This window comes from Ascaphus truei, chromosome 5 (assembly GCF_040206685.1).
Source record: "Ascaphus truei isolate aAscTru1 chromosome 5, aAscTru1.hap1, whole genome shotgun sequence".
NCBI classification, from domain to species: Eukaryota; Metazoa; Chordata; class Amphibia; order Anura; family Ascaphidae; genus Ascaphus; species Ascaphus truei.
In genome coordinates this window covers 280,186,527-280,209,037 of record NC_134487.1, presented here as the reverse complement: position 1 = coordinate 280,209,037, position 22,511 = coordinate 280,186,527, and the positions used below count along the sequence as shown (strand labels likewise).

The window sequence follows — 22,511 nt, the reverse complement described above, 5'->3', positions numbered from 1 at the left end:
GCATCAGCAAGTAAGCAAGATCCAGGCCTTGATGTCTTATTATTCACTAGTGGCAAACTAAAGTCCTGGGCATTATCCCACATTAACCAGTTTAAGTGAATCCCTTTACTGGGAAATGGAATGTATACTTTTACACGCTTAGTAAAGGTGTTAACTTTAACTGTTACAATACAAGAAATACAGCTGCTCCATCTCGGTCTTTTTCCCATTGCACTGCTGATATGTTTTTCAAGCATAAGCAGATCAAACTTAAGTAATAGCCTTAAAATTAGCAAAAATGCATACAGACGTTGCTGGCAGATGGGATTCTGGCGGCACACATGTCCCCTGTGTAACAGAAAAGTTGCTCATGAACATTTTCTGCAATATTAGCTGCTACAGTATGTTAAAAACAAACTTAAGAAACATTTTCTTTTTGTTTTGTATCTTATCCTGCTAGTTGATTTTATGTTTAGGACAGTGTTTTTCAACTTGAGTTCCCCAGGCATCCCTAAAGGGTTCCTTGCAATTTTCAGATCATTTGAAATTTGTATAAAATACAGAAGAATTTACAATGCATCAGATCTCAGATGCGCTATTTGAGAGGGTTGGGGTTCCTTACAATGCATCTGATCTCAGACGCGCTATGAGAAAGGGTTGGGGTTCCTTACAATGCATCTGATCTCAAATGTGCTATTAGAAAGGGCTGGGGTTCTGCAGAATTTCACAATAATATTATAGGGTTCCTTAATAAAAAAAAGTTGGAAACCACTGGTTTAGGATAATTATGGTTTTGACTTTTTCATTCTATAGACCTTCTTTCTTTCCCTTCCAAAGTGTTTATCTCATGAAATAGTATTGAAAGTCCAAGATGAGAAGCATTGGATAAAAATGGAAGTATGGGAAACTGTTTTCCATTTGATTCCTTGTGAGATTGCTAGAGAAAAAGTTGCGCTAAACCAGCCACAACCTGAATATAAGCCAACTATTATAATCTGGAAGCAAACAGTTAGTAATGAAGAACCGAAGTTTGTGTGTTGTGTCGCCAAGAATGTAGGACTCGGCTGTGCTTCAAAGCAAACACGAGTATCAACTGCAAAGCAAATAAATACAAACTCGAAGAGACACAGAGGAACAAACAATAATAAACAAGGAAAGGATGAGCAATGAGATGAGAGAATCCAGACCATGCCGAGAATGACCAGACAGGTTATATTTTGCAAAACAATGTATAGATTTAGAGTAATTCCAGTTAACCCTTTTGTGGCCAGAGGGACCCGCAAAACATTGGCGACACAGCTCCATGCTTGTGCTGCTTTGGGTACAATGTATTGTACATCTATTTTTGCACAGCCCAAGACAAATGCTACGTTATCTTTTATTAGAAATGCAGTAATAGCTTAGACGAATTTCATTTACACTCAGCTCAATAGCAAAAAGGTGGAACTCATAAAGCCTCAGAATGATCGTCCTGAAGCCTGAACTCTTTAGCCTGCCACACCAGGGCCCCTGGTAGTCCTTAACCACAGGGGTGCTCACCTCCAATCCTCAAGATCCCCCAACAGGTCAAGTTTTCACGATATCCATGCCTCAGCACAGGTGGTGCAGTTGAAGACTGAGCCACTGATTGAGCCACCTGTGCTGAAGAAGGGATATCCTTAACACCTGACCTGTTGGGGGGTCTTGAGGACTGGAGTGAGCACCCCTGCTTTGCTGTATATCTTAGAAATACTAGGGGGTGTAAGTATCAAGGCAAGAGAGAAGCAATTCTGAGGCCAAACAAACTGCACCATGTGTCTCAAATTAAAAAGTCCCATTGAAAGCATTGGAATTGTTTTCTTTGATACAAACTGTGTTGTTATTTTGTTCCCCAGAATTGCTCCACTTTTGCCATGATACGTAAGCCCCAATACCTTTAAGAGCTGTGGGGTAAATGGTCCTTAGAGGTGCTACTGTACATGCATTTAGGTGAAAATGACCAACTAGGTTTCACAGATGTTAATAATACTGTTATTACATTGTTATAAGGCAAGTTGTGATACCCATGAAAGCAGCGATCTAAAGTAACTGACTAACATATAGATTTATTCTTCGTTGGTAAGTTTCTTCCTTGGTCATTTCTTAGACACTACTATTCTTGTCTCTAAAGCCAGTGGCAGTTTTAGCGTTCACACCCACATACTGCGGCACGCTTCTTTGTAACTTCTAGCATAAGCAGCGTGCTTATCACTAATGTATGTTTCAATGAACAAATGCAATAATTACCTTTAAGTGTTGCCATGATTGTATGGGGCAAAACTAACGTATTGGAGAATATTCAACCACAACCGCCATCTCTGAGGTGGTGGAGAAAAAAAATGGACAAAAAAAGTTGTGCGGACCGTAATGAATTATTTACTATTTTTTTTTTAATTGCTGGGATTGGGCAAATCTTTAGACATGCCCCTAAACATGCCCCTTTTCTGCCCAATGTAAATATCTTGATGAGGCTAGGAGCGGTACCAGACGCACTGCGCATAAACGCAGATGCCAGTGCTTTAGGCTGAATCCATAGAAGGACAGTCGGTGCTGAGCCGTGCGGACGCTCCGCGATGAGCCCCGTCATCCTCAATGAGGATGTCTTGAGAGGGGGCTCCCGCGAGCGTCCGCAGGCGAGGCGCAGGGATTTTCAGCCGACAGCAGAGCCTGTTTCTGAGCGCGCTGTCGGCTGAAAATCTCCAGAGCGAAGCAGCGTCAACGTCACGGCGCCGTGACCTTGACATCGGCGCTTTGCGGGCTATTGGCGAAGTGACGTCATTGCCCCGCCTCCCCCCGCCTCCCGATCGCGCACGCTGGCTCGTCTGCTAGTTCATGCAATCGCTCCTGATTGCGCAGACTAGCCTCAGCGTCAGCGTGGAGGAGCGCGGCTCCCCCCTCTATGGACGCAGCCTTAGAAGCAGCCTCACAAATGGCTACTGACAGACGCACAAGGTACGGTGGGAGGTTTAGACCATTTTTTCCTTCTCGTAAATAGCCCTCCATCCTTTTTTATGCTAATATCCATTGTGGAGTTACAGACCCTTGAAAGACAGGGATTGCATTACAGCAACGATGCCAGCGCCACATTCAATTATGAAATATCAGTGAATGAGGTTCCTTGAATTGTGAATGATTAAAGAACAAACATGGACTGATCTTGACAAGTCTGTCACTTAACATTGTTAGTTAGCCGCAGAAATGGCACCCTTGTCTACCACTTTCTCGTGATAACAGTAGGAATGTTAATTATGATAACGTTATTATTTATTTACTACTTGACAGTTTATCATTTGCTTCATTTAATTTGAAATACTGTTTAACGAGTATGATAATAAAACGATTTTAAGTGATTAAGCAAAAAATTAGCAAATTAGAAAAAACAATGTATGTGCAGAGAAATACAGAATGCAGGAAATATAGACCTTCCTTTTCTAGACAATTACATTTAGTTTTGTGCAAAAAAACCCAACAATGTCCTTATACTACGAAGCTACAATCACTACAGTATCTGCCCCCACATTTTATTGAATCTTGGAGATCCCATATATTCACCCTGTAATTCAATCTGCAGTCATGCTGCAGAGGCGTCATATGCAGACAGCAGGCGCAGCGAGAGAGCTATGTCACTGCACCAGTCCTAAAGGGGATTCTTTATTAGCTCACAGAACACAAGTGAGGTCTAGCTTGCCTTGTACTCGGGATACAAAGTGCAGCACAGCTGTTTTTGTGCAAGGGAAAACACCCTCCACAAATAAGAAACAGCTACAATTATCCAAAGAATAGACAAGCTTCTTCCTTATTGTTACAAATTAAACAAATCAAAGAAAACGCTGGTGCTGCTTAATTTATTAGAAGCAGTGGATGTATGGGGGCACAGTACGGGGGCCCTGACCAATACAAGTAACAGCGGCACCATATTTATCAAAGAAAATGAATCCTATTGAAGGCACCTGGACTTTTTTCTTTGATAAATCTGGTAACTGCTTTTTTCTTTTCTTTGCCCTGGTTTTGCAGCTGGTGAATAACCCCCGCCGTGTCAGATCCAAAATATGCACAGAGATCTGAAGAGTGCTGAATACTGTCTGTGTGAAGCAGGTTACCGCTGATGTTTTTATGGATTATGTTCGCAGAAAAATTCTAAAATATAATCTGCAGCTTTCAAATATTATTTTGAATACTTAGAAATGTCTCATTTGTCTTCTAAAGACACTGAAATATAGGCAACCTATATCACCTCCCTATGGTTTGGACTGAACCTATAAACTGTTAAGTGCCAGTAGAGACAGTTGTATAGCTTTGTATCAGACACATACGTCCATCAGTACACATTTTAGTAAACACTTTTTCCAAGATAGATTGTATCCAGACACTTGACAGAGAATCACAATAACAGCAGCAACGTTCCAGTATTATAACACCACATGTTTTTTGTTTATATAATTTGCATTTCAAATATTTCACACAATCTGTTTACTATCTAGTTTGACTGGCGACTTCTTCCAACTCATTTCTTGTTGGCTTTTTTCTCTCTCGTTTGCTCAATGCATTTTATGAAACATAAATTGCTTGCTATCCAGAATGGAAAAGTATGGACCATAGAAAATTAACAGAACACTGGATGGGTCAGTGAGCTGGTACAGCATATCGTTAAAAAGGATTCAAACACAAAACCCCTGTGCAAGCTCAGAACCTAAACCCACCATGCCATATATATTTGTGCCAAAAAGAAGTGCTACTGGGATTGTGACCTCATGTATATAACAAAAGACAAAAAGCCCCAGTGCTACATCCAATGTGACAAATTAAGTAGCTAAATACTTATCTGTTTTTCTTTTTCATAAGCGAGGGTAATTTAGTTAAATTCTTGTGGCCAAAAAGGATTCGTGCCACAGGGATCTTGTGGCACAGGGATTCGTGCCACAGGGGGCTACCCCGTACCCACAGGGCTTATGGGTAGAATGTGGTTCGAGCGATTTGTTGTAAATAAAATAATAAAGCTGTGGTCTGCATTCCTCCACTTACTGTGTTGTTATTACTAAGAGGGCAGGCTCTGGGGTCATGTATACCTAAGTTCAAATGAGCCTAACCAAATACCCTAAGTCTTCACTGCATTTATAAACCTTTTCAGCGCCGGAGGTCCATCAGCACTGAAGTGCCACCTGACCATGGTCATTGCTCTGGCAATGACCATTTGGCCGCCACTGCCCTTCTGACTCTGCTACCGTTTTGATCGGGCCGAAGCATAAGCCTCTGGAAGACTAGTATTTCCGTGTGACCTGCTGGACACGTTAATAGGCCCAGTGGCGTGCCAAGGTCCACGACGTACCAGGAACATCTTTACATCACAGAAGCTTACAGTTAACTCAATCTTTTCTTTATTTATGATAGTTATTGAAACAGTAAAATAATACATCTCATACAGCTTATAAGAAAAAACATGTCAGGGAAGCTCCACACATTGACTTTATATTAATAATAAGAGAATATTTGGGATAATTTGTTTTAGTGTCAATACACACACACACACACACACACACACACACACACACACACACACACACACACACACACACACACACACACACACACACACACACACACACACACACACACACACACACACCTACCTCTACTGATATCAGTAAAACTATTATGTGCACAATTTCTTTCTTATCCTATCCTAGTCTATCTGCAAACAGGGAGGAACTATATATTGCATACAAAACGGATCGGTGTGGTAAGCACCTTTTTGGTATATAATGGTAAACATAAGGATTTTAACAATGGATTATAAATAAAAGGAATGTTTGCCAAATTGTTTGTTAAAGGCATTAAAAAAAGAATGTCACTGTTCGGTTTATTTATGTATGTAATTGTCTGTAATTTAAATGTCTTGTGCTACCCAATTTTATTTTCTGTATCCCCAACCTTTTGCAGAACAATCAAATAAAGAACAAGTTTACAAATAATAATAATGCCACATAACAAGTGTGACATGCCGCTTGGTCATGTGACCTCCGAATATGCTTTTTGCTCCATTTTTGTTTTCAAATAAACTGCAAGGTTTACCATGTTCACAAGCTTTTGTGAAAAGTTTGCACATCTCTATTAGTGAAATGCAAGTCTCTTGTGAGTGGGAAAACAGGTGGAACTGCAAGCACATTGCAGGGAATTAGTGAAAATGGGAAATGAATCCCCAATAGGTGCTTCTAATATCCAGAGTCAGATTGCCATATAGCATAATAGTCCAGGAAAAATTGTATCTTCAATAAGAGTATTTGTGCAGTATAGGCTTAGATGCTCAACTTATAGCCATAGTGTGGGATAACAAATAAAGGTTGAGGAACCCCACAGTGAGTGTGTGTAATGAGCACTCAATGAAGAAAGCCCACCCCACACCCACTAATGGAGCAAGACACCTATATCCCTAGGCTTGAGCAGAAAAGTAGCCCAGTAATATATACAAATATTCTTGATAAGAGATATAACTCACGGTTGATGCATGTCCTGGAACAATGTAGCGTGCCTCCTTCCGGTAGTAGTGAATCACAGTAGAAAAAAATGGTGGAGCACTGCTGGAAAAAATAAAGGGCTGGAGGCTAATTGCAAAATTAAAAATGCTTTATTTTAGTGCATAAGTAGACAGAGCTACAGAAAAAACAGGTCCTCTAACGCGTTTCGCGCTGTCAGTGTGAAAGAATCACCCCTTTATGGATGCATGAATGAGGAAGTGGATTCATGGATTTTTTGGCGCGAATCCACTTCCTCATTCATGCATCCATAAAGGGGTGATTCTTTCACACTGTGGTTACTCTTTGACAAAGCGCTTTGACAGCGCGAAACGCGTTAGAGGACCTGTTTTTTCTGTAGCTCTGTCTACTTATGCACTAAAATAAAGCATTTTTAATTTTGCAATTAGCCTCCAGCCCTTTATTTTTTCCAGCAGTGCTCCATCATCATTTTTTTCTATTGCAGTGAATTAGGCCAGAAAAGTATATGGAATCTACAGAAAGAAAAGTAGGATACAAATATGTTTACACAGCATAAAGAGCAAAAAAATCAAGAGGTCAACACCTTTGTAGCCAGAAGGATGCAATGCTGACCCATCTGGCATTGTAGGGGTTAAGAAACCAGTTCAAAAACACGAAGATCACGACTTCAAATGCTGCAGATGGCAGTAAACACATTATTACAATGCTAATTGTTTTGGTGGAAATAAAATGTGCAAAGCCGTGCAGCATGTGGAAAGCAGCGTGACAATCTGCACAAACATGCTTTTGCCACAGGTCATTAAATAAACACAGGCAAAGCAAAAACACTCTCCAGAGGGAGACAACACATTGGAACAAAGGAGAGCTTTGCATGCGTGCACAGAGACAAATCTGCAGGAGGTGTATGAAGTTCTCCCAAGGAACGGATCATTGCCTTAGCGCAGGGGGTTCTCAACTCCAGTCCTCAAGACTGGATATCCCAGCTTCCGCACAGGTGGCTCAAGGCTCATTCGGAGCCACCTGTGCTGAAGCAGACACTAAGTGAACCACCTGTGCTGAAGCAGGGATTTCCTGAAAACCTGATCTATTGGGGGGGGGGGGGGGGAGGGAGGGGAGCTTGAGGACAGGAGTTGAGCACCCTTGGTATAAACCATGGAGGTGTGCCAGAGCGACTACAGTGATTGGATTTGAATGGGCGTAGCGTGGGTTTGCCTTATTCACTTGCAATGTGTGTGTTCTTGGGGAAATCATTCAACCTTCCTGTACCTTCAAAGGAAATATCTTCAAACATAAAATAAAGCTCAATGTATTCTTCCAGGCTTTGTGCTACATTGTAATTTATGTTTAAAGTTCATTTTACACATGCTAAAAACCTTTGGCAGGTCTTCTCAGCTTTCAACTTTTTTTGGATGCCTTTTTTTAAACTTAAAGATATACGTTTATTCTTATGGTATTTGATGGTATCTCCATACATACATGCTCACTGTACTCATTTGCATTTCATTACCCAGAATCCTTGTTTGCAGTTAATCTTTTTAACATGTAGCAATGGGGTGAAGCAGGTTTTGGGGTCCTGTCAAAAACATCAACTAAGAACATGTTTGTGATATGATTTGTAAGTTAATTATGTGGTACAGTGACGTATTGATTCTAGAGAAGTACAGGTAGTCCTTGTTATCCAACGTTTCACTTTACAACGAATGGCATATCCAACGCTTTACAATGCAACCCTAAGGGCCGTTTTTCGACGCCTGAATGCGTTATCCAGCGCTCACTGCCACTGATTAACATGGGACTCACTTTACAACGGTTTCACTATCCAACCCTTTTTCCAGAACGGATTCCGTTGGATAACCGAGGACCGCCTGTATAGATTTATTATAGGTGAGAATCAATACCTTTTGTAAACTGAATGAATACTTTGTTACATGACCAGAATTTCCAACTAGTTTATTAATGATATTTTCTTCTAATAATGAATGGAGAACAGCTGTAAAGAATAACATAGGGATACAGAAAGTGGTCAGCATCTGTCATCAAAGATGCATGCAGTGTAAATCAATATTTTTATTAGTTGTGAGAAAGATAGTCTTGGCAATTAAGTATGACTAGAGCAATGGCAGTCCAAATTATTGTCTTAATTAAAAAAAAATGCAAGGTAAATGTAAATATTTCTGAAATTTTTAAATGCGTTCGATCTTCAGCGGAAAACACATTTTCTCAGTAAACCAGTATTTGGCCTTTTTCAACACTTCCCTGTGTTTTTCACACGGCAGTATAAAATACATTTTAATATCTGTAGGCAGAGGACCTTCACACATTTGCCATCTCACCCATTACTTACACAAACCCTATTAATTTCTATTCCTAAGCTCTTGTCTTGTTCAGGGTTATCCCACTTCAAACACCATCGCAGGCCACACAGGTTACCAATAACTGTCCATGTCCATGAACCCAAATAACTGAGACTTAAAGGTTTTAGACAAATATCAATTAACCCCTTTGCTGACCGCAAGGCCTTTACCACATTTCTAAGCATGTAGATAGGTAGTATGGCAAATAACAAGGATGATACAACGTATACTGCATACAGCGCACACAGCTAATATGGTCCAAGGATTTAGATGGAGAAAAGTCAATAGGATCTCTTTCAGAGTAAAAGGCAGCTTGTAAGTGTATATTGTAACTGGTATAAAGATGTATACTGTTCTAGAGCATCGCTTTGTTGGCCTTAAATTTATTAAATCAGACTTTGCAATTAACAGGGTTCCCCAGAGTTTGCTAGGGCCAGAGGCAATCTGATTTTTTTTTATACAGTACCAACCCCATTTATTACTGAAATGCACATGACAATTTTGTCCATGTTTACTAAATTAAGTTTATGGGCCACCAGGTGACTTATGACTTAGCACCGGGGTCGGACCATGTTATTTTCAGCCCTGTATGGGGTAAGCATGATAAATATCTGCTCGAAGAGCTTAAAATCTAATTATGATACATATATCAGAGAATAATAAATTGACTTGTATCACAAGCCATGCTTAGAATAATACAATTGAAGACGTATTAAAGCAAAGTTATTAAACCTAGTAAAACCTTCTGTGATATCTTCAGCATACATTTAATAGCATTTGAATGGCTGAAACCCTAACTCAGATAGGCACTATGGCATATAACAAGGATGAGACAATGTATACTACATGCAGCACACACACGGTCCAAGGATCGAGATGTGGGGGATTATAATAAAAAGTATAATTTTAAAGGAATAATTTTTATCTTAATTGGGGCTCTAGTTCAAGGGATGACACTCACTTGAAATGACAAGCTACACTACAACCCCCAGAAGATGTGCCCACATCACTAAGGAAAGAGCAGTGCACCTGTTCCATTAAAATACATGTGCATATACTATATATATATATCTCAAATGGAAAGATTACTGTATGCTTATTTGCATGTCTTAGGCAGGTCTGCAACCCTGCCTTTCACCCTTATCACCCAGCACACAGCACATATGTATGTATGTATGTGTGTGTATATCTATCTATCTATCTATCTATATCTATATCTATATCTATATCTATATATATATATATATATAGTGTTCGACAAACCTATACATTTGCACGCCCCGGGCAAGTGGATTTAACATCGTGGCGAGCTCTTTTGGCCCAAGCAGCACACGTGTGGTACTAGGTGGTGAGTAGATTTTTTTGTTCGGCGAGTAGATTTTTTGGTGATTTGTCGACCACTGCACATATACACACATATATATATATATATATATATATATATATACCATCAGAAAATTCACATTACAGAACATATTTAATACGTTAATGAAAAATTATCAAAACACAGCAGGACGATTTTACAATGAGGTCTGTAACTGGGAATGATTACAACAACAAAAAATGATGGTAATCTTACAAGGAAAAAAAATCAACTATAAAGTCTTTCGAAAGATAAGTGGAACTTTAATAGATATTGTACCTAGGCTCCATTTATTCCATTCTGCTCCCAACACGGGGTAATGATAGATGTGCAGTGAAATTTTCTCAATTTGGTGTACATGATACAAGAGCCAATTCCTTGACAGGTCGTGTCAGACACTAGTTATTTTAAGACGCAAGGACTGGTGCGGAATTCTGATGTGTTGGTCTTTTCAGAGAAACGTTTTGTGCGGCTGAATATAGGTAATTTGTGACTGCAGAGATTAGACATCTAGTTAGAGCATTCTTGTCATGCTGGATACCGTGAATGTTACCATTCCTTGCTAGACTGGATTCTCTCCTCAAATCCCAGCAGAATCCAATCCGCAGGCAATCTTCCTCACATTTTCAGTGACCATGCAATAGTGTACTGTGTAAGGAGAATTAAACCACCCCAATCAAGTCCTAAAGTTCTCCTCACTAGAACATTTAGAAACTTTAACCCACAACAGTTTCTGGCTGACCTTACCAACTGCCCTTGGCACAGAATCGATTTAAATCCTGACCCTGATTCTGCACTCGACTATTTCCAATCCGAGTTCTTAAAACTCTGTGATACCCATGCTCCACTATGCAGAATAAGAGTACTGGGGGCGGGCGGGGCACCTTCCATGTGTTACAACTGACCTTATGGCACTCTACCAGTTCAGGGATGCCTTGTGGAAAATCTACAAAGTAACTCCACTACCAAGGATCTTAATCACTACAGAGGCCTGCGGAATATGTGCACAAGGCAAACAAGATATGCAAAAGCACAATATTACGCTGACAATCTCCTGCAGAATACATCCAACCAGCTAACTTCTGGAAGGTTATCAACAATATATTCCAGCCTTCTAACCATCAACAACCAATTAACATCACTAAGGGGGATATTACTCTGACAAACCCCACCGACATTGCAAATGCATTCAATGATTACTTTGTGGGGTGTGCTACTAACTTATTAGCGAAACGCATCCCAGACCACAAATATAAATCTCATTCTGTGAGTATCCCTATAGCCCCACCCTCTCACAACACTGCCCACAATTTTCAATTTGGCCCAGTATCCGAAGAGGAGATTACACAAGTGTTTCTCAAATTAAAACTAAGCTCCCATTGTGGACCTGACCTACTACAATCTAGGTTCCTACGACTTGGTGCCCCAGCCATCGCCAACCCAATTGTTTCCATAGTCAACTCTATCCTGTCTGCAGGCCATATCCCTAAAAACTGGAAAACTGCCAGAGTTGTCCCAATCTTCAAAAGTGGGGACAAAAACACTGTCTCAAATGACAGGTCAATCTCTCTTCTCCTAATACTATCCAAAGTCATGGGAAAATGTGTTCACTCCCAATTAAGCGATTACTATACCAAGACAAATTTCCCTAGCCAATTCCAATCTGGCTTCCGCCCCAAACACTCCCCCGTAACTACCCTGTTAAAAGTTTGCAATGAAATCCAGTGTGGAATGGAACGGGGACAACTCACTTGTGCAATATTCCTAGATTTTGCAAAGGCATTGGATACTGTTGATCATGTTATCTTGCTTAACAAATTCCAGTGCTCTGGAATAGGGAAGCATGCTTTAAATTGGTTTCATTCCTACGTATCAGGTAGATTCCAACATGTGTCCATCTCAGGCTCTAACTCCAACCCCTTAGGCCTCGGGCATGGTCAGCGCTTAGGCGCTGACCCATGCTGAAGCGCGCTGCTGCTCGGCACTGAGCCCCTGCAGCCGTAATGAGAGCCTGCGGAAGCGTGTGTCTTAAGAAATCTTTTGTTTTTGAGCTCGCCGGAGCGCAGGGCCGGTCACGTGAGCGGTTCGCCCAATGAGGGCGAACCAGCTCCGTGACGTCACTGGCCCGCCCCCCAGACACGCCCACGGACGGGCCAGGGAAAGCACTGCTTTCCCTCAGCCTCAGCGCGGCTCTGCACGGCTTCAGTCTCTATGGACTAAGCCTTAGATATCATCTGTGGTGTCCCGCAAGGCTCTGTTCTGGGGTACCTACTCTTCTCAGTGTTCATCAATGATCTTCCTATAACTTGTAAGGGAGCTTCAATACACATGTATACAGACGACACAATCTTATATGCACTCAGCCATAGCCTCTCTGACCTTGAACACATACTTCAATCTGACTTTTTGAGACTTAAAATTGGATTTCCCAAAACAAACTGTTTTTTTTTTAAAACAATCTTTTTCCTTTATTGGAGACTTGTAGCAGAAATACAGAGAATGGTAACCTTGTACCATTGACAGTGTGTCATAGGCACATGACTGCAGATTATAAAAGTCAAATCCAGGTCTTATAAAATTGAAGCATTTTCTGCTTTAGCATGGCTGTGAGCCTTTCCATGTTCATGACTGTGTTTATTCTTTTAATGACTGTGCTTTTGGAGGGTGCTTTTATCTGCTTCCATGCCGCTGCAATTGAGCACCTAGCGGCTGTCAAGATACAGGAGATCAACCTATTTAGTGGTATGGGGAGGTCTTCTATTGATTTTCCCAGCACATAAGTCAGAGGGTCCAAGGGGATTTCCAGCCCCAAGGTTTCATAGAGTAGTGTCTGAACCATGGTCCAGAACCTCTGGATCTCTGGGCATGACCACCAAATGTGGGCTATGTCTCCTCTTTGACCACATCACCTCCAGCACAGGAAAACAAACTGTTTTTAAACACTGACAAGACTGTAACAATGGTATTTGTGACCAAGGCAACATTTTTAAAGCTCCCAATGACTGAGCTCAAGATCAGAACCAACACTAACACCACCTTAACTACTGTTACTAGTTTTATATACTTGGGCTTATGGTTTGACCCCCATTTAACATTCTGGATGCACATTGATACCCTGACAGCCAAAACCTATGCCAAACTACATGTACTTTACAGGAACAAATCCTCCCTACGTCTGCTGGTCAGAAAGCGTATCGCACAGCAGATGCTAATGCCAATTATCAACTATAGGGACATAGTATACGGCTCAGCACCCCAAACTCACCTTAGCAAACATGAAACCCTCTACAATTCAATATGCCGTTTTGTTTTCCAATGTAACTACAACACACATCACTGTGAAATGCTCAAAGAACTAGATTGGTCATCACTAGAGTCTAGGCGCAAAGCTCATCTTTCCTGTCTTGCCTTCAAATACTTTCTGGGCAAGCTACCCATCTATCCGAACAATCTCCTCACCCCTACCACATGCAGCACTTCTCATCTGAGATCTGACTCCAGAAGTCTGTTCATGGTCCCAAGGTTCAGCAAAGTATCTGGCCGCTTCTCCTTCTCTTACCGTGCACCCCACAACTGGCACATCCTACCGGAGACTCTCACAGCCAGCACCAGTCTAAGTTCTTTCAAAACTAAAGCTAACCCACATTTTAATCTGGTCTGTAACTGTTACATACACCTATAATATATTATCTCTAATATGCCTTGTATATAATGTATACCCTTTTCACTTATGTAACTGTATTTGTAACCATGTATTATTTGTCATCTTAAATCTATGCCCAGGACATACTTGAAAACGAGAGGTAACTCTCAATGTGTTACTTCCTGGTAAAACATTTGATAAATAAATAAATAATTTATCCTGAAATGGACTTTATCACCTGAATTGTATAGCACAGACTCAACTGTAGCGATGTTTGGGCATTATTGGGGAAACTGACTCTTGGTTGTTATATATTTTACTGTATGCTATTTAGGAGAAAAGTAATTATCAAGAGGAGCTATTACGGAGTGAAAGGCAGCTTGCAAGTGTATATTGTTACTGGTATAATGATATATCCATAGTGGATATTTGCTTTTACTGCAGGGGAATATCATCTAATTCCCATGATCTATTATTTGTATTATTTGTTATTTATATGATTGTCATGTATATTACTACTGTGAAGCGCTATGTCAATTAATGGCCCTACAGTATATAAATAAAGATATACATACATCTAATAGCTTGGTGTATACATGAGTAATTACACAGGTTTATTCATGGTCTCAAGGAAGTGGTCCTTGGTCTCAAACTGAGATCTCCCATTTCAAAGATTGAACCAGAACCTTATTAACAAGCTCAATCATAATTGTGGCTAAGTTTGAACGTCTAGTATACTAAAAACTGATTCTGCACTTGGCAAGTACAGTAGTACCTGTTAATTTGATAACTGACTGCATCAAGAGCATGTGATTCACTGGAAAATTATGCAAGGAAAATAGTAACAATGAGTTAAAAAAAGAGAAAATAATCATTAATAAAATTACAGTTCAAATCTTAAAAACGAAGGTAGAAATCCTGATGCAGCTATTGCAAGGACAAATTCAGTTACTAAAGAATTGGTGCTCTTATGGAAAAAAAACATATTGTTAAAGCATTGTTCCAACACTTTTGAAATACAATTTGAAATACTGTCAAATAATAGAACACACATTACCTGTAACAGCACTGACCTTCATTACATAATCTGATATACTATAAATAGTATAAATATAGAGCATTATAGACAGATAACATTTACCTTATCACAGCTGCCATGTTTAATGTGGGAAACAAAAGGCAGTAACCAAACTATAGCCCAGCAGATTGACTATAGCAATCACTGCTGCTTGACATTACTAGGACCATGGGGTCCCCCAGAGCTGATCTGCGTTATTCCAACCATTGAGAGATCCTGGATTGGCAGATATTATGATTTTAAGGGGGTTATATACTAAAGTCTCCAGCTGCAAAGCTGAGGGAAACTCAGTGCAAGAAAATTGCACCAGAATTAGCAAATGGAAAAGTACAATTGATTTCAATGAAATTCGTTCTCCTTTGATAAATATAGTGTTTTTTTAATGGTTTTGTCCCAGTCCTTCCCTCATGAGATTTTAGTAAGAAGGAGGAGAACAATATATCCACTGAGGTCATCCCTTTTCTGTCAGCCAATAGAAAGCCACAATGTCATCAACTTCTACTGTTCACCCCAGTGGCCATACTACAGTATTTCTAGAAAACAAAAGGTGCCCATCAGTAAATTCTAATTCTCGGGAACTGGGGTGGGGAGTCTTTGCAATACGGTGGATGGGATGTGACATTTTTTTTAATATGGGGGATGGCTGCTTGAAAAAGAAGCAGTGGAGTGGGTAGCATGTTCATAACTCCATTTGGAATGGGTAGAGAGCCCACAGATGATTATGTGATGTTTGTGTCTGAAGATATGTCATGTTGACCAATGAGACATATCACATTTTTGTAACATATAAGGAAGGTCTCCAACCATTAACTGCTAGTAAATCAATTTATGCTGGAACATGCAGTGCCCCCTTTAAAAACGATGGGTTGAGGTCATCTCCCATGGACTGATGCTTTGCTAGGTCATCTGTTATCTATGAACACTACGGCCAAGCCTTTATTCCGTGTTTCTTTACAAAACACAGCTCCGATGAATCAAATAGGAAGGAAAATAAACAAATTAATGAAAGCCATTCTCTCTGACTATGTTTTGGACTTCACTCAGGGGCTGACAGCATTTGACTTAAAACAGCTGTTGCTTGAGGGCAGATGAATCTGTGCTCAGCTTTTCTGATTATCATATTATCCAAGTATACAATGAGGGTGATCACATTCATCAGCATTGGAAGGGCCTGCAGAAATGTCTCTGTATTACATATTGTAGATTCTTCCACAATAGAAAGGAAGGGATTGCAGCACATTGACAGTATAACGTGGCTCGAAGATGCATAATGGTGATAACTGACATGGTCAGTTTTCGGGCAATTTATAGCTACAGTCGAGGAGAACAAACAATGTCAAATGATACCGGGTGTCACATGTTAGAAAAGGACTTACCAAGAAAGAAGAGAGTTTAATGAAAAAGTGACAAGGAAATGTGTGATTTCACAAAAACGTATAATAAAGCAATAAAAAGGGGGTGCTGTGTGTGTAATTACATAATTACATAGTTACATAGTAGACGATGTTGAGAAAAATACAAATGTCTATCAAGTTCAACCTATGTTAAATTTAGACGACATATTAGTGAATTCCAAGATATAAAAGTCTCATTTATATTTGGTCAATTGAGATGACTCTGGAGATTAGAAATAGCTGAAAATATTTAAATTATACTGTACGTGTGATCTGCTGTATAACCTCTTATTAAAAGTAAGATTATATTAAGAAAGAGCATCAAGGGATAGGTATTGATTTTTCCTGTGCTATTTCTGCACATGAAAATTCTGCCGCAAATGTCAACTTCCAATCAAAGGCTTATAGTGGTTCTAAAATACCTAACAGGAAGGAGGCTCAAGGAGAGATAAACTGGGCTTGAGGTACAAATGTATGCGTTGACACATCCCTTCCAATAAGGAACATACTTCTGTACTATTTTGGAGTCATCAATCATTAGAGATGTTGGTACTGTAGCTCAGCTTCTCAGCTAATCAGGAAGCTTTAATGATTGGGTTCTATTTCCATTGAAAATAAATATTTTGTTCTATCTTAAAAACTTGTTCTTATTCTGTTGCTAGAGAGGATAGCACCTACATTAATTCACACCCTTTAACATTTGTCACATGGAAATAGGTATATTTAAATTAATCTGTAGCAGAGATGTAAACCAGTGAGCACTGCCTATGGAGATATTTTAGCAATTACAATATATATATATATATATATATATATATATATATATATATACGATACCGTATGAGCGAATATCAGAGGCAGCACTCCATGAGGTTGTCAAAAAAAATATTATATTCAGTGAGACATAATAACCAACGTTTCGGTCCTCCACACGGGACCTTTCTCAAGGTCATCACCTTGAGAAAGGTCCCGTGTGGAGGACCGAAACGTTGGTTATTATGTCTCACTGAATATAATATTTTTTTTGACAACCTCATGGAGTGCTGCCTCTGATATTCGCTCATACGGTATCGTATTACTTATTTGTTTCATATAGGATTTGCACCCACCCTCATCTACCTGACGGAGTGCCTTGTTCAATCTATTCACTATATATATATATATACACACACACACACTCACACACGCACGCACGCACGCAGACACACACACACACACACACACACACACTTTATAAGATTCAGGACATAGAGAATATGTACAGAACCTGATAAATAGATATAGTTGGGGGTATGTTATTGAAATAAATATGCCTATTTCTTTTTCTTCTCATAGGTCCCTATTTAACATGATACAGTATGAAGATGGCTTCACAGCATAGATAGTAGTGAATAGGGCCATAAGAAACCACGTTCACCATGCCAGGCTTGTCTTATTTCTATTACTATGTGTATTGGTATTTTTCCAGGCTAAGTAGTTAAAATATAAAGATACCCCCTGATGTTATAATTGTTATACAGCATGGTTGCTTTATAAGGGGCAGTCTTTGACAGAATAAGAAACACAATATATGAATGTCAAACTGATGTAAAAGATGAAAACGATTATTTTCTCTATTATATGAAAAATGAATTCATAATCTTAAATATCATAGCACAACTGTGTTAATAACTGTTGGCAATGGTATTAGAAGCTACTTATCCTGGGACCTGGGGAGAAAGACTACTTTAGCAGCAGGTGTCTCCTGGTAATGTCCAGGTCAATTGCCATTAAAGGAAAATGATGAGTATCAGTGGTGGGATCAGAGTGGCTATTTAGATTTCAGATTGCGCTCACCCCAGAAACAGACCGTGTTGGAAGAAAGCTGAGCTGTAATGCTGCTAGGCCGGGGCCATGGTACAAAATACAGCGCTGAGCCAGGAAACTTACCTCCTGCATCCGGCATGTGTGGGGCTTTGGTAGACGCTTCCGCAGGCGTGTGGAATTGCAGCCGACAGATGATTTAATTTTTTTCGCACTGAGGGAAGCGGAGGGCCGGTCATGTGACCGGAAAAAGCCAATGGCACTCTGTGACGTCGGCGCCGTGATGTGGCGCGCTAGCTCCACCTCGCCTCCCACCCGCCTCACAAGCGCGCTCGCTGACGCTCATGCCAGGACACAAAAAAGCTCCTGCTTGAGCAGGAGAGCATGAGCGTCAGCGCGGCTCAGCGCTGTATTTTGGACCATGGCCCCGGAGGTGAAAAGTGGACCTATTTTAGTTTACTTACAGTATGTTCTAAAAAAAAGTTGCATATTACAATCTACTACAACTCCACTGCAAACAAAATAAATAATGTACAGTGTGATATTTCCAAATTCTCTTTATACATTGGGTATGTTTTTTGAACACATGAAGTCCATCCCTGGTACTGTAAGGATATAATGTATTCCTTTCATATTAGCTGCAAATCAATATGCTGTAACCATGACAGGTTCACTCATCTCTGCTGCAGTGCCATAAATACTGCACGCTGGCCTGAAATGTAATGCATACATTATTGTTAAACAGAAGATCCAGAGCACAAGCTCGCAGGATAGATGAAACAAATATAAAATAAATATAGTCCTGCTTGTATATAGAGGGAGGTAGCACCAGGCAGTGGGGGAGGGGAGGTTCCTCTCTGTGTATATACATATTACACTATATTTCTTTATCTTTGTTTTATATACTGTTCTCTGTCAGCTTGTGCTCTGGCTCTTCTGTTCTACTATTTGCAGATGTTCTTAGAGCAGCATCTCTCATACAGGGCTGTATTCATTTTATTCATTCACTAAGAGTATACAGCGCAGTTTGTTTATTCGTCTGGTTTGGTAAACATATAATCACTTAATGGGTATTTAAGTAAGTATTTACGCTTGCCTTCTCTCAGGGGTTCTCAACTCCTGTCCTCAAGACCCCCCAACAGGTCTGGTTTTCAAGATATCCCTGCTTCAGAGGACAAAAAAATTGAAAAAGAGAAATAAATCCCTTTAATTGGCACAGAACTCCCAACTACCTAGCTGATTAATGAGTTAGTTAATTAATTACTTATCACTTAACTTTTATTGTGTAATTTGAAAGAGGGTTTTAGGCACCAAATTAGCATACTGTGCCATATAGTGTTTAAGAACTAGGCAATATTTATGGGATAACTGAATAATAGTTATTTATCTAGGAGTAGCATATGTCGTCTGCTAACTGATATCTGATTATGCCCATTGTGTGCTGATATCCTGTAACACGGCTTCTAATATGTGTCTGCAAGTGTGCTCAACAGGATACAGTAACTCAAAGCATGTTTCTGCTACACTATCCCTAGTGCAGGACTGTAACACATTTGATACAATTACAACCCAACATTGAGAAACAATCATGATTAACCCTATTTACCTGCATATATTGTACTTGAGTTACTGTATCCTGTTGAGCACACTTGCAGACACATATGAGCACACACAGGGGTTAATCAGATATCAGTTAGCTGACGACATATGCTACTCCTAGATATATTACTATCATTCAGTGATCATATAAATATTGCATAGTTCTTTAACACTATAATGGCACAGTATGCTACTTTGTTGTGACAAAGGTGACAAAGAAAAGGTGCGCAACAACAATAAATAAGTGACGTGATTAATGTGATACAATAAAATGGGTGACCTTGTGTGTAAATTGAAAATAGATGGAGCGTCTGCATTCAGTGATCATATTAATATTGCATAGTTCTTTAACACTATAATGGCACTGTATGCTACTTTGTTGCCTTAAACCCTCTTTTAAGTTACACATTAAAAGTTCAGTGATACGTTAACTCATTAATAACCTGGTACTTGGGAGCTCTGTGCCAATTAAAGGGATTTTGTTCTCTTTTTGAAATTGGTCCTTTAACCATATCCACCTTGAGCACCTCCCAATATACATTTCCACATTTTTATGAAAGCTGAGCAAACAATTCTTGTGTTGTTTTATCCCTGCTTCAGCACATGTGGCTCAATCAGTGGCTCATTTTGACTGAGCCACTGATTAAACCATCTGTGCTGAAGCAGTGATATCCCGAAAACCTGACCTGTTGTGAGATCTTGAGGACTGGAGTTGATAACCCCTGTCTTATATCACTTTTTCACTATATATTATCGTTACCATGGTTGTCTCCTACAGAAAATGTAGCTATCCAATGTTGGAAAAGAAAGGAAAGTATATGGACTGGTTTGTACTTACTGAGCTCAGCAATACTTCCCACACGTGTGGCAAGCAAAGACTGCTCTATAGTCCTCAGTTCTGATTGGCTAAACATCTGTACATCACCTGGTTTATTGGGCCTTTGCTGCTCTCTATGGAGGTTCAAACTGTCTGGAAGGCAGAGGACTCCTGAAAATACAAAACCAAAACAAATAAGAACACTGTATTCCGAAGCTTACCAAGAAAAATAACCTCTGGGAGCAATTAAAGATGGCAAAGCCATTGCAATGCTGAGCAGCTCTCAGTCAGAAACACAACTGAGGGGTTCTTAGTACTGCAACTAAAGTAACCATTTATATACAATAACCATACTCTTTTAGTTAAGGCTCTTTCTGCAAGTGAACTATTATAGTGCAAAATGTTAGTACTCTTATAAATGTGTTAAGCCAGGGGTTCTTAACTTCAGTCCTCAAGACCCCCTCAACAGGTCAGGATTTGAGGGTAAACCAGCTTCAGCACAGGTGGCTCAATCAGTGGCTCAGTCGTGAAGCTGGGACATCCTCAAAACCTGACCCGTTTGGGGGGGCTTGAGGTCTGACGTTGAGAACCACTGTGTTAAGCTAATCAACACAATGACATGGCTGTACAAAATGTTAACTTGTGTAGCACAGACTAAATCAGAAGTCTGACGGGTTTTTGCTTTCAGTTTCTCTTGGACAGTCCATCCATCCAGAACACAAGCGCATATATGACCAAAGCACCGTTTGTTCTAGTCCCCGGGATACAACTACTAAACACTAAAGAAAACTACCATTGGAAATTATATCCAGATTTTAAAGTATAATATTAGGAAGGAAGTATTTTACTTATGTGGGAGGAACCCTAAATACCACCAGCCTTTCTTCATATCACATTCCTATTGTTTGCATAGTTCGAATGGCATTTTTATTTTTATGAAAAGGTGATCAAACGAACATTTTAGAACAGCTTAGTCCTTATCAGCCAAAGGGGTCAATGGTGGCTTTAATGGGGCATTGGCCGAAAACAGCCCAATCGGCCGCTGCATCTTATATAGAACAAGCCTCTTAGAATTGTACCAATAGTTAAACTTTTGGCAGCCGTGTAGACCTCAAGAGAAAGGTCATGATTTGCATCATCACCACCCAATAGAAAGCCGCGACATCATGTTTCTCTTGGCTTGACAAAGTAAGGTTGACCTGGCAGCCATATTGTTTCCACTGAGAAACCACCAACTCTAGGAGGAGGGGGGGGGGGAAAGCTGGAAGGAATTTATGAACCAGCGAGTCCCAAGAGCTGAAGCTAGCACAGTTATTTTCTGCAAAGCACCCCCTTAGTTCAGTTAATGCTAAAGGAAATGAGCCGAGTGTAATTTAAGGCAGCGGTTCTCATCTCCAGTCCTCAAGACCTCCCAACAGGTCAGATTTTCAAGATACCCATACTTCAGCACAGGTGACTTCATCAGTGACCCAGCCAAAGACAAGTTGAGAACCCCTGGATTAAGGCTTTCAAGTTAATATAGTGCCCATTAAGTGAGCACCTATTACATTACTTGATTACTTGTACAGTATTTAGAAATTCTGCATATTAGTGTAAATAAAACATTTTTGTGCAGAACCCCTAAAATAACCGCCATAGGGATCTTCAAATGCACTGATCTAGAGCCCCGGCCGTTTGGAAGTATTATTGTATTTCTCCTCTTAGAAATATATACTTTGAATGCCAGTATCAGTGTGTCCAGCCAAAAAAAAGTTATTTTCACTGTTTTTGTATGATACTGCAACACCAATTTGAATGCAGAATATGCAATTGAGCTCTGTGGGGGAAGAGTGTAAATGAATACTGTAGTCTGAAGAATCTAGCTTAGTACCTGTGTTATCCTTGAAAGTGCAGCTCCAATAATCCATTTCATATCCTATCATGTAATGACGAGTAAATCTCATAAAGCACAATAGTTACTGAAAAGCTGCAC

General features: G+C 39.9%; 1 protein-coding gene across 2 annotated transcripts in view; it reads right to left on the bottom strand.

Moving 5' to 3' along the window:
- Positions 1 to 22,511, bottom strand: part of ABTB3 (ankyrin repeat and BTB domain containing 3) — a 182,110-nt gene that overhangs the window by 60,371 nt on the left and 99,228 nt on the right. The window contains exon 2 of one of the 2 annotated variants that reach the window (XM_075602253.1): positions 20,561 to 20,710. The exons of the other annotated variant lie outside the window; for it this stretch is intronic. Within the exon in view, the coding sequence (XP_075458368.1) occupies positions 20,561 to 20,710 (150 nt within the window). The remainder of the gene's footprint in view (positions 1 to 20,560; positions 20,711 to 22,511) is intronic. 2 annotated transcript variants of the gene reach the window in all.